Source organism: Anolis carolinensis, chromosome 6, assembly GCF_035594765.1.
Source record: "Anolis carolinensis isolate JA03-04 chromosome 6, rAnoCar3.1.pri, whole genome shotgun sequence".
Lineage (NCBI taxonomy): Eukaryota > Metazoa > Chordata > Lepidosauria > Squamata > Dactyloidae > Anolis > Anolis carolinensis.
In genome coordinates this window covers 84,801,802-84,815,710 of record NC_085846.1, presented here as the reverse complement: position 1 = coordinate 84,815,710, position 13,909 = coordinate 84,801,802, and the positions used below count along the sequence as shown (strand labels likewise).

The 13,909-nt window shown below is 39.7% G+C and overlaps 1 protein-coding gene across 1 annotated transcript in view; it reads left to right on the top strand.

The window, feature by feature from the left end:
* The first annotated feature begins 1,114 nt into the window (after positions 1-1,114).
* dnah11 (dynein axonemal heavy chain 11) overlaps positions 1,115-13,909 on the top strand; it is a 195,066-nt gene continuing 182,271 nt past the window's right edge. Inside the window, exons 1-3 of the mRNA XM_062958230.1 lie at positions 1,115-1,541; positions 8,450-8,590; positions 12,457-12,653. Coding sequence (XP_062814300.1) covers positions 1,308-1,541; positions 8,450-8,590; positions 12,457-12,653 — 572 coding nt within the window. The 5' untranslated portion in view covers positions 1,115-1,307. The remainder of the gene's footprint in view (positions 1,542-8,449; positions 8,591-12,456; positions 12,654-13,909) is intronic.

The following is a 13,909-nucleotide window of genomic DNA, read 5'->3' as shown; positions in this document are numbered from 1 at the left end:
AAAGCCAACAGGATTCTGGCCTGCATAAATAGGGGTATAGCGTCTAGATCCAGGGAAGTCATGCTCCCCCTCTATTCTGCCTTGGTCAGACCACACCTGGAATACTGTGTCCAATTCTGGGCACCAAAACTGAAGGGAGATGTTGACAAGCTGGAAAGCGTCCAGAGGAGGGCGACTAAAATGATTAAGGGTCTGGAGAACAAGCCCTATGAGGAGCAGCTTAAAGAGCTGGGTATGTTTAGCCTGCAGAAGAGAAGGCTGAGAGGACACATGATAGCCATATACAAATATGTGAAGGGGAGTCATAGGGAGGAGGGAGCAAGCTTCTTTTCTGCTGCCCTGCAGACTAGGACACGGAACAATGGCTTCAAACTACAGGAAAGGAGATTCCACCTGAACATCAGGAAGAACTTCCTCACTGTGAGGGCTGTTCAGCAGTGGAACTCTCTGCCCCGGACTGTGGTGGAGGCTCCTTCTTTGGAGGCTTTTAAGCAGAGGCTGGATGGCCATCTGTCGGGGGTGCTTTGAATGAGATTTTCCTGCTTCTTGCAGGATGTTGGACTGGATGGCCCGTGAGGTCTCTTCCAACTCTACTATTCTATGATTCTAAGCATACAATGGGCAAACTTGGGGCCTCCAGGTGTTTTGGACTTCAACTCCCACAATTCCTAACAGCCTACCGGCTGTTAGGAATTGTGGGAGTTGAAGTCCAAAACACCTGGAGGCCCCAAGTTTGCCTATGCCTGATCTACACAATCAAATCAATGCTATGGAATCCTGGGCTTTGTAGTTTGGGGAAACACCAGCCTTCTTTGGCAGAGGAAGCTAAAGACATGGTAAAACAACTCCTATGAAAGCCTACGACAACACAACTCCTATGATTCCATAGCAGTGAAAGTGATAGCAAACTGCATTCATTCCACAGCATTGTCAACAAGCTCTCTTTAGATTGAGAAAGAATGTCTGCAGGGCTCTGTCCTGGCTCTTGAAAGTGGGTCTGCCTCCTTTTCTGAGGCTGGGGAAGGGGGGGGGGGGAGTTCCTCCCTCCTTCATCAGACTCAGGGCCCTTGCTCATTGGCTCAAGCCGTGATTTGTCTCCTTGGAGAGGTGGCCCGGCGGCGACTGGGGCTGTTCCCCTGGGCAACCGAAGGACGCTGCCGCCGCCAAGCTAGCCATTGGAGCCTTGCGCCCTGGCGAGCGGGGCTGCTCAGGTGGGAGAACACAAAGGGGCAAGTCGGCTTCGTCCCACCGAAGACAAGCCTAGGAAAGCTTCGATACTTACTAAGTTTGAGTTCTGCAGGCTGGCGATGGAGGAGGACGAGGAGGAGGCCGAGCAGGAGGAGAGCTTCGCCGAGGACGCGCGGGTCCAGTTCGTGGGGCGCCGCTTGGAGCAGCTGCTGAGGCTCAAGGCGGACAAGTGGGGCGCCTTCCTGGACGAGGAGGGCCGCGAGGAACTCCTGCGCGGCTTCTTGGAGAGCCCTTGCCCCGCCACCTTGGCTTTCTCCCTCCCTTTGGCTGGGAAACTGGAAGCCGCCACGCAGGTAAAGCACCAGGGTTGTTTGTGTGACTTTTTGGGCGGGTTTGTTTCTCATTTGCCACCCTGCAGAATTAATGCAGCTCGACTCCACTATGGAATTGTGGGAGTTGTAGTTTTACAAGGTGTTGGGCTTTCTCTGCGAGAAAGCTAGTGCTTCCCCAAGCTACACATTCCAGGATTCCATCGCATCATGATTACACGATGTGACCATTTGAAAAAATGGCCATGTACCAGAAGTATTCTCTCCACAAGCATGTGGACAACTTCAACAGAAAGGAGGGAACCATGAAAATGAACAAAATCTGGCTACCAGTACAGTAGAGTCTCACTTATCCAACATAAACGGGCCAGCAGAACGTTGGATAAGCAAATATGTTGGATCATAAGGATGGATCAAGGAAAAGTCTATTAAACATCAAATTAGGTTATGATTTTACAAATTAAGCACCAAAACATCATGTTATACAACAAATTTGACAGAAAAAGTAGTTCAATAGGCAGTAATGCTATGTAGTAATTACTGTATTTACGAATTTACCACTAAAATATCACGATGTATTGAAAACATTGACTACAAAAATGCGTTGGATAATCCAGAACATTGGATAAGCGAATGTTGGATAAGTGAGACTCTACTGTATTAAAAAACTCAAAAATCAGAACAGTAAATAAGAAGCCACACTCTGAAAACAGAGGAGTTCTAGACATGAATCAACCAGGGGCAGCTAAAGACTCTGAACAAAGGATGCCCCAGGCAGGAAGAAGCCAGGAGATGAAGCTATTCAATGCTAATTAGGGTGATTAACTACAACATTCACACTAGCTTCCAAGTGACAAGAGTTCTTCTCTCACCCTGGACTTTTCACAGATAAACCTAAAGCACTGAGCTACTGAACTTACAGAACGAGAGGTCCCAGGTTCAAATCTCGGGAGCGGAGTGAGCGCCCGTTGTTAGCTCCAGCTTCTGCCAAACTAGCAGTTCGAAAACATGGCAGTGTGAGTAGATCAATGGGTACCGCTCCGGTGGGAAGGTAACGGCACTCCATGCAGTCATGCCAGCCACATGACCTTGGAGGTGTCTACGGACAACGCCGGCTCTTCGGCTTAGAAATGGAGATGAGCACCAACCCCCAGAGTCAGACATGACTGGACTTAACATCAGGGGAAACCTTTACCTTTTATATAAACCTTCCTTGCTTAGTTTCTCCATACCTCACAACCTCTGAGGATGCCTGCCATAGATGTGGGCAAAACGTCAGGAGAGAATGCTTCTGGAACATGGTCATACAGCCCGGAAAACACAACAACCCAGTGATCCCGGCCATGAAAGCCTTCAACAACAAATTTGAAAAAAGTTTCTGTTCCTACTTTGAAAGTACAGTAGAGTCTCACTTATTCAACATAAACGGGCCGGCAGAACGCTGGACAAGCAAAAATGTTGGATAATAAGGAGGCATTAAGGAAAAGCCTATTAAACACCAAATAACATTATGATTTTATAAATTAAGCACCATAACATCATATTTTACAACAAATCAACAGAAAAAGCAGTTCAATACACGGTAACGTTATGTAGTAATTACTGCATTTAAGAATTTAGCACCAAAACATCACAATGTATTGAGAACATTAACTACAAAAATCTTGACTACTAAAAGGCAAACTGCGTTGGATAATCCAGAACGTTGGATAAGCAAATGTGAGACGCTACTGTATTGATTAGACCTTAGGCCATATCACAGTATCAAAAAGGCTTGATAAAACATGCTTCCATACAATATAATAAGTTGAATAAAACAGTTACAACAATACAGTAAATAAATATGATAAGATTGAATATATACATTATGTTTCCGTATCAGCCCTACAATTTACCCCTGTTTATTTCCTGTTTAAGTGTGCAGTCCTTACTTTAAAAGTAGTTCTCATACTCCAGAAACTACTACATGCTGCATTGGTGGAGACTCTGTGAGATATTCATTGAAAAGCTATAGCAAAATGTGCTGCGGGATGTTTTTATGCTTGAACCAATTAGGAAATGACATTTATAACCCAGGAACAAAAATTGTGTTACATCTGACAATGCCAGCCACAGATGCAGGTGAAATGTCAAGAGAAAATGTTGCTAGAACCACACAACACACTATTATTGTTGTTGTTATTATTATTATTATTATTATTATTATATTTATATCCTGCTTTCATCTCTTGATTGAGATGCAGTGTCTCATGACATACATCATACTCACACCCCACATGATGCCAACCACAGATGTGGGTGAAACGTCAGGAGAAAATGTTGCTAAAACACAGCAAAATCACACAACACACTATCATCATCATCATCATCATCATTATATTTATATCCTGCTTTCATTGCTTGATTGAGATGCAGAATGTCTCATGACACACATCATACTCACACACCATATGATGCCATCCACAGATGCAGGTGAAATGTCAGGAAAAATGTTGCCATAACACGGCAAGACCATAGAACACACTATTATTATTATTATTATTATTATTATTATTATTATTATTATTATTATATCTTGCTTTCATCTCTTGATTGAGATGCAGAGTGTCTCATGACACACATCATACGCACACACCAAAGGTAAGTGCTGATGTTTATGACATTGAGAGTTAGTGTGGTATGGTGGTTTCAGCCCTCGACAATAGGTGTATCCACATTACAGGAGTTCTTTAATTGTCCTGGCCCAGGGTTATGGAATCATGGGAGTTTGGTTTTACAAGAGTGCTGGTGCCTGACCAAACTGCAAATCCCAGGATTCCATAGCATGGAGCCATGGCAGTTAAAGTGGTGCCAAACTGTGTTCATTTGCCAATGTAAATGCATCTTCAGAGCGAATGTTGGATAAGCGAGACTCTACTGTACCTTTGTAACGGCATACGTATTTTCCAAAGATAATACTATTTGCTTGGAGCTTGGAAATTATTACCTTGAGGCAAGTAGGCCTGTGGGTGCATCTACACCAGGCATGAGCAAACTTAAGCCCTCCAGGTGTTTTGGACTACAGCTCCCACAATTCCTAATAGCTGGTGGAAGTTGCAGTCCAAAATACCTGGAGGGCCAAAGTTTGCCCATGCCTGGTCTACACTGTATAATTAATGCAGATCAATATCATTTTAACTGCCATGCCTCAATACTATGGAATTATGGGAATGGTAGTACAGTAGAATCTCACTTATCCAACATTCGCTTATCCAACATTCTGGATTATCCAATGCATTTTTGTAGTCAATGTTTTCAATACATCGTGATATTTTGGTGCTAAATTCGTAAATACAGTAATTACTACATAGCATTACTGCGTTTTGAACTACTTATCCAACGTTCTGCCGGCCCGTTTATGTTGGATAAGTGAGACTCTACTTTATTACAATATCTTGAGTCTTCTCTGGCAAAGAGTGCTGGTGACTCGGCAAACTACAAATCCTAGGATTAGATAGCATTGAGCTATGATAATTAAAGTGGTATCAATTTGTGTTCATTCTGCAATGCAGATGTACCTTGAGAGTTTCGAATCCTAGTTTGGCCATGGAAACCCATTGGATAGTTTTGAGCAAGTCACACAGTCTCAGAGGATGGTAAAAGTAAACCTTTGAACAAGTCTTCCCAAGAAGACTCCATGATAGTTGGGGTCTTAGTTGGAAATCACTTGAAGGCTTGCAACAGCCTTTGGAATAACATGGCTTCTCAAAACTGAGATTTCTTTGGAGCACACTACAGTGAAGTCTTATCAAATGGTGGCAGTATCAATCATATTTTCTACATTGTGTGGCTTTCTATGGACATCTCCTACATGTGTATGTGTTTTCCTACGCTGATGTCTACTTAATATTGCCATAAAGTCTAAGTAACTGGCCACGCATGCACATTAGTCATTTGGCATCTCTTTGCTGCAAAATGGACTATAATGGCCACTTCCTCTTCCACAATTTTGGTGACTATGAGCATTTTTCAGTGTCACTTGCCTCAGTCACAAAAATGGGTTGTTGTGCCTGTCAGCTTTTTTCCAGTTTTATGCATACACCAACATGAATAAGGAAGTAAATGAATGGCTCCTTTAAGTGACTTGCCACTGAAAAAGTTCTTTATTACTTTCCTTATTTCTCCAGTTATTGATTTTGTTTTATTTCCAACAATCCCTAGAGTTACTCCTTGAGCCACGAGTCAAATCAGATACAGGTTGTATATCTCTTATCCAAAATGCTTAGAACTAGAAGTGTTAGGGATTTCAGATTTTTTTTGAACTTTGAAACAGCTGTATTTGCACATATTGGATAAAGAATCTAAGTCTAAGCATGACATTTATTTGTGTTTCTCATATATTTTATATACATACTTTTTGAATGAAATAAAGTTCTCAAATGATGGCACTCTTTCCATATGGGATATGAAAATGCTGTCAGATCCTTGTGCCAATTTTGATTGGGTATATTTATCTGGTCATAGTGATATTTTAAATACAATAGACTCTCAGGTACCAGTATCCATGAAGATTGATAGATGGCAGATAAATGTAGTTTCTAGTTGCTATTAAAATACACCTCATTAATACCATACCCCATACCATACCATAAATTCTGTATCAATTTGACATTCATATTGAAATACAGCAATCAAAAGCAAATAAAGACAAACTTAAGTTAATGTAACACAGTTTTACTGTTTTACTGTATCATAAGAACAGTTTTTAATTTATTTTTCATTTTTGCCAGTTGCTTGAGAGTTCTGGCTGCTTGAATTCTGGTTAACTGAGAGTCCACTATATTTTACCTTATTTTTAATTTTTATTGTGGTTTTTTTTTTCTCTTTTAATCCACACAAAGCCTCAGCCCAGTGACAGGCAACAAATCTAAAACAGATACAGTACTGTCATCTGAATTTATCACTGTCACAAATGCAAGTCAGGTAGGCACACATTCCATCTGTCAGCTGGAGAATTTTCCTTACATAAGGCACATCTGTGGTGCAGTAAAAATGCTAATCTGTTTTATGCTTTATATTAAAATTATTTTGCTCCAAAAGTGGATTTTAGAAAGATTCATATTACTGGCACTGCAGGGTAATTTGACTGCTTTCAAAAGGTTGTTTACATAAGAAGCTGTGGTTTATTACAAGCTGTTCCCTTGGTGGTGGTGTGCCAGATCAACTTGGCTTTGCATTTGTGGCCAGTGAGATTGCTAACTTATCTTGTGATATAAGAGTCCAAATGTCATAGAGATTCTGACTGGCAGCCTGTTGGTTACTCCCAACTGGAACAGATCCATTAATTCAACTCTGGCATGGTGAGTCAGCTTCTTGATAAATCTAAGGAGATTGAATTGGTCTACATTAGTCAAGACCAGGCACGGGCAAACTAAGGCACAGGGGCCAGATGCACCCCCCTGGGCATTTACCTCAGGCCCTCCTCATTTTCCCTTTCCTCTTGGCATAAGGACATGGTGACTCGCTGCATTCTTATGCCAAAATTTTTGGGGAGGAAGGCACGCAGCATCTAAGATCCCTCTGGGGTGCTCTCAGCCACCACATGTCTTGTCCTCCTCCTGGCATAAGGACGGCGCAAGCAGCCCCATCATTTTTCTGGAAGGCTTTTCAAGGAAGGCATGTGGCGGCTGAGAGTCCTCTGAAGCACTGGCAGTCACCGCCTGATTCACCCTCCTCCTGGCATAATGCCAAGAGGACAGCCCGAGAATCGGGGGAGGAGGATCGGGGCAGTTGCCGTGTGTCCCGCCTTCCTCCCGGCATAAGGATGGGGCAAATGGCCCCTTTCTTATGCTGGGAGGACAACCTGAGGATGACCTTGCCCTGCCTCCTCCTGGCCCAACCCTCTCCTGGGCCCTACCTCTTGCAGACCCACCACGTCCAGTGTGCAAATGCCCCCTCCTGCCTTCCTGGCCCGGCAATGCGGCCCGAGGCAAACAGTTTGCCCATTTTCTGCTGCTCAATGAAAGAGAAAGTTGATGATCAAAGACACTTCCAAGTGAAATTTACTAAGGAAAATCCCTATTTAGAATTTTTTTGTCCTTGACTGACTTTACATGCATAACAGCATTATCAAATAAATATAGGTGAATGAGTTGTCTGCCACAGTGTAATATGGCTTTCATTACATATTGTCAATATGGAGCCCCTGGTGGCGTAGTGGATTAAAAGCCTTGTGACTTGAAGGTTGGGTTGCTGATCTGAAAGCTGCCAGGTTCGAATCCCACCCGGGGAGAGCACGGATGAGCTCCCTCTATCAGCTCCAGCTCCATGCGGGGACATGAGAGAAGCCTCCCACAAGGATGATAAAAACATCAAAACATCCGGGCATCCCCTGGGCAAAGTCCTAGCAGACAGCCAATTCTCTAACACCAGAAGCGACTTGGTTTCTTAAGTCGCTCCTGACACGAAAAAAACCCCCCAAATTTAATTTGGCACTAGTTTTGTTATGTCATAGGTAGTTTTGTACTAATATTAAAATGCTGGTGTATTAATTTCAATTAAAAGCAGTAACATGACTTACGTAAGGGGGCACACAAACTCATCAAGTCAAGTCTGAAATGCTGCTGAAATCTTAACCTTTCCAGGGCTGTCTCAGTGTTTAACAAATATGAGTCAGACAGAATGATATAAAGCCTCTTTATTCCAAATTTGAAAAGTTTGCATTAAAAAGATTTATTAATATAATTTTAAACTGCATTTGATTGTATTGATGGAAAGTGAAAGAATAAGTATCCAGAAAGATACTCCTGTATAGTTGCAATGTTATGGAAGAAACTGATTATGTAGGCTTGCTATCGAAAGCTGTGACTTAGTTTTAATTATAATTATGGATGCATTTATGGTTTCACAATTCATTATTCTGTAAATAATAGCTTTTCTATTTTCTGATTTAGATATCCAGTGATATGAAACATAAAGTAGTTTGTCTTATGAAGACTACTGGCAACATTCAAACGGATAACTTCAAGGATAATCTAAAATTTGCAGAATTGTCTGGAACACCCATTGAACATCTAATGGTTGCCTTAGAAGAGGTACTCTTGATTCATATGTTTCTCTCATACAGCCTCTGAGTTTTAAACCATAGACGTTCTCCTTAAATAAGTGGCTTTTAACCAAAGTCTGTTTTTCAGTAACTTGCATTAAGAATAAGCTAAAACAATGTTAATGTCAGTAATGTTCTATCTTTAACCAGAGTCAGAGTGAGTCAGAATAGCTGACCACCTCTTCATTTAGCAAGTCTGTTATCATTTTTAGTGGTTAAGTCATTTTTACCTATCCTTTTCTGTGTACCTAAATCAGATCCAGCCTAAAGTCTGAAACACGCATGCATCACCTTTGATATTTTGTTTGAGTAACATTTAAAAAAAAATTGTTTCTTGTGAATGCAAATACAGCGAAAGTGGGTGAACAACACTTGGATAGTAAAGGATAGTAAAGGATAGTAAAAAAAAGAGACAGAAAAAGATAGATAGATAGATAGATAGAGAGAGAGAGAGAGAGAGAGAGAGAGAGAGAGAGAGAGAGAGAGATATTTATTAAAAAGTTCTATTTGACTTCCCATCTGTGCTTTGAAGACTCTTCTTTCGTTTTCCTTTAGATTTTCTGTCAATTTCTCTAGCCTCTTTTCCATTGATTCATTTCTATATACAAGACAGATCTATCGTGAGATCCATTCTTCTTTTTCTCAAAAAATTTATAACTTTTGTCCAGTCAGTTTTATTTTTCCCTTCTCTTATTTTTTGTGTCAAAATGTCCATTTGAATGATATCTAATATTTTGATTAGTCAATCTTCAGCTTTTGGGGATTCTTTTCTTGCTAGGGTCAGTCTGGTCACAGTGCTAATGTGGAATAGTATTCTATCATCGTTTTTATTTAATATTGGGTTTGTAAATCCTAATAGGTACGTTTCTGGTTTTGATTTGAATTTGGTTTCTATCATTTCTTGTGTCATTTGAGTTTAATGAGTTTGGGAGTCTGTGTGAAGCCCACCTTAAAAACCTATAAAGTGAACCAGCAGATGTACCAGTGGTTAAATATTTGAACCAAGTGCAAGCAGTAGGAACAGAAATCACCATTACCTATAGAAGCAAGGAAAGTGGAATTATCTATTTCAACTTTATTGACTTTATGAGGGAAAAGCAACTGAAATTCTAAACTGGCCTTATCCTTAATTTGTGGGCACATATTTTCCAATATTTTTGCAAGAATGAAACTGGTAGAAACAATTACTATAGTGAGATAGGGAATTACCCTGAAAACATTTCAAAGACTGCAGAAAGTGGAAATATATGATGGAGCAGGAGCAGAAATGGCATCATAACTTTTTTCAGGTGTATATCTCAGGAAAATAGTGCTCTCTACTTCTCATGAAGTAACTAATTGGAGGAGTTAGGCATATATTTTGGAGAACAGCAGAGTCCCTAGCTTTCTGCGTTAAATGGCAAGGAGTGATGGTTGAAAATGAAAGTGTTATGGCTCTTTTGGCATGGAGTCTGGAGAACTGGAAGAAATTAGTTCAAGTGCTTGCTTGTTACCAACTTCTGCCCTAAATAAATTATCTCTTTGGAGGACTGAAAAGCTCCCCCCTTCATCAAGGATGCATCTATTCTGTAGAATGAATGCAGCCTGACATCACTTTAACTGCCATAGTTCAATTCTATGGAATCATGGTAGTAGTAGTAGTTTTACAAGCTCTTTAGCTTTCTTTGCCAAAGAATTCTGGTGTCTTACCAAACTACAACTTTCAGGACTCCATAGTACTGAGCCATGGCAATTAAAGTGTTGTCAAACAGCATTCATTCTACAGAATAGAAAGTCACTCTTAAGTAAGGTTGAGATTTTGTCCATCTCCCATTGCATTGGAAGGAAAATTTCCATCCACACTAATGGAACATTTTCCCCCCAATTCAAATAAGACAGTGAGAAAATGGTCTCATCTTCATCATAACTGCAGCAGAATCCAGAGTTAAATCTCTCACATTTCTAACAGAGTTGCTCTACAGTCAATATCCTAGCAAAAACTATTACAGAGTTTTGCAAATACTGTTGCATTTTGCATGGCCTTGAGTGCACTGCTGAATATTTATATTGGTAACTCAATTTCATCTTCTATGTAAACCTCGCAATTGTTTAGAATATTTATCTTTTGTAAAAGATGTGTTTGGTTTAGCATTCCCTAAGGGGAGTAAGATTGTATTTAACTTATTACTATGGGAGATGTACGGCAACAAACAAGCTTCGGGAATGTAGTAGTTATAAATCATATTTATTGTGCTACTATTGTTGCTTATTTGACTAATTTATTGCACAGAGATTGACTAAGACTTTCAGAACAACAGAAGCACCTGGTCAAATATTTAATTTAAAGTTGCTGCATTGATGAACATGCTCCTGGTTAATTCGGCATTGAGGAACAATCCAAAGTCTCCTTGCTACATTGGAATTAAGAAACAAATAAAATAAAAAGATCTCAAAATGGATGGTTTATAAAATGTTTTGTTTATAATAATGATGATACACCCTTTTGTTACATTTATATATTTATATTTGAGTATTTATTACTGAAGCTGTGTCATTATTCATGTAAAAAATGCTGAAATCTTAGAATATTCTCCAAAGTGTTTACCTCAAATTAAGGCCTGTGGGCCGGATGTGGCCCTCCAGCATCATTTACCCAACCCTCACCCTAAACTTTAGATTTAGGGTCACCCTAAGTCAGAAACGACTTGAAGGCAATCTTAATTAACTTGACTATCTCATCAGCCAAAAGCAGGCCCACACTTGCCATTGAACTACAGGTAAATTTATATTGGTTAAAAAAAATCTTTATTTTAAATTTTGTATTGTTCTTTTTTTTTTTTTTGGCGCTACAAATAAGATACATGCAGTGTACATAGAAATTCGTTCGGGTTTTTTCCCCCCAAATCACCAACAGTCTAAGGGGCCATGAATAGGCCCTCTGTTTAAAAACTTTGAGGACCCCTGTGTTAAACCCTTAGTTATTTGTTAGTTGGAAACCTACACTAAAAAGCTGGTGTGGAAGACGGAGTACTGGATTAAGACTACAGCTCAAATCTGCTTTTTAGATGTTATTGAACATCATTTCCCTTCAGTCTGTCCAGTCTGGTGAGTGATAAGTATAATGGAAGTTATAGTTACTGTATATACTCGAGTATAAGCCTAGTTTTTCAGCCCTTTTTTAAGACTGAAAAAGCCCCCCTTGGCTTATACTAGGGTGAGGGTCCTGGTTGGCTTATATTTGGGTCAGCTTATACTCAAAAATATATGTTACATTTATTATTTTTCTCTATTATTATTGGTATTATTACATTTATTATTTTTCTCTATTGTTGCTACTATTACATTTATTTTACTCTATTTTTATTATTAATACATTTATTATCTCACTCTGATCTTATTATTATTATATTTATTATTTTACTCTATTTATTACTACATGTATTATTTTCCTGTATTATTTATTATTATTATTATTATTATTATTATTATTATTATTACATGTATTATTTTACTCTATTATTAAAAGGATACATAAGCACATTTACATTGAAGAAGATAAGAATAATCTTATCTTGATTGGTTGGTTGGTTGCTTGCTTCCAGTAAAATCTGCACTATACAAGTTCATGTGGTTTTTTGAATTCCCAGCTTTTTGTAGTAAGGCTAAGAGCACTGAACTGGGGAAAATAATTTATATTGTTAATAAGAACATTGCTGTTCAAGAATGAGGTGGGTAGGGCTGCAAAAGGAATTAAGGAAGTAAGAACAACCTGGCACATATTGCTGAGAAGCTGAACATGTTATGAAGCCTTTCGGTTCTACTGATTTATATGTATCTTTTCCCACCTCTATTCCTACCCCTCATTTTTGTTTCCAGGTTGTGTTGCCCATTCTTTCCAGTAAGACAAATAATGGATCCTGGCCACAGTTTATTTCACAAGACATGGAGCGACATGTGCAAATAATGAGAAACAAAACCTATGTCATAGGTGGCATAATGACAGGGAGAACCCTCCTTCCCATCCCGACAGTTACAACAGAGACTGAGTTGCATGAGATGTGTACTGAAAAAAAGTAAGATGTATGAGTTTGTGTGTGATGTACACCAGAAAGGAGGTATCCTTCATGTTTGCTGCTTCAAAATGGAAACATTGTGATGCAACCCTAAAAGTAAATGAGTAAATGTAGAGTTAGAGCTAATCAAGTGTACTCCTGGGGCCCTTTCATACTACACAGTTATAGCACCATGGTTCAATCTTAATTGTTGTGGTTCCATCCTATGGGGTTATAGGATTTGATGGTTTGTGGGGGGGGGGGGAGGTATTCTTATCCAGAGAACACTTGTGCCATACCAAACAGCAAGCCCCAGGTTTCCACGAGATGTTGTCATGGCAATTAAAGTGCAATATAGTATTTTGGCAGACCTTCCTTTCCAGCTGTCCTGAGTCCCCTCGGGTGAGAAGGGTGGGGTATAAATGTTGCTGTAAATAAATAAATTGGTAGAGTGACACTAATTCTACTGCATACCTGGCCTTCTAACAGCTTTTAGTCTCTCACAAAATAAAGTAAATCTATATTTACATTTCATATTTCATTTTATAACACATAAGATTAAGAAAATGTTTGAGGTGTATGTTTGTTAAATAGTGTGAGCCTTTTTGTAAAGGTCTAAGACACAAACTTAGAACTGAACATTTAATGGTTCAAAAGCCACACACCAAAACCCAAGATTTACAATTTGGTTTGCTAAACTGAAGCATATTTGTTTGGGACTAGAGATAAGTCCCCATTGATTTGGCTGTGAAAAGGATGGATTTAACTGTGGATACAGAGCCCCTGGTGGCACAGCACACTAAAGCACTAGAGTGCTGAACTTGCTGTCTGAAAAGGTGACAGTTCTAATCCGTAGAGCAGGGTGAGCTCCCACTGTTAGCTCCAGCTTCTCCAACCTAGCAGTTCAAAAACATGCAAATGTGAGTAGATCAATAGGTACCACTCCCATGGGAAGGTAATGGCGCTCCATGCAGTCATGCCAGCCACATGACCTTGGAGGAGTCTATGAACAATGCTGGCTGTTCGGCTTAGAAATAGAGATGAGCACCAACCCCCAGAGTCATACACGACTAGAGTTAATATCAAGGGGAAACCTTTACACTTTTACGGAACAAAGGGATTAAAAAAAATTCTGGTCTAGTTGATCTGGAAATATTAGGAAAAACTGAATAAAACTTGAGAGGGCATTTAAAAAGTGTTAACCTAGACAGAAGCAGTAGATTTTTAATAGAAAGGTAAAAAGCAGATCTACACAGTGGTCGACAATAGGACATGAA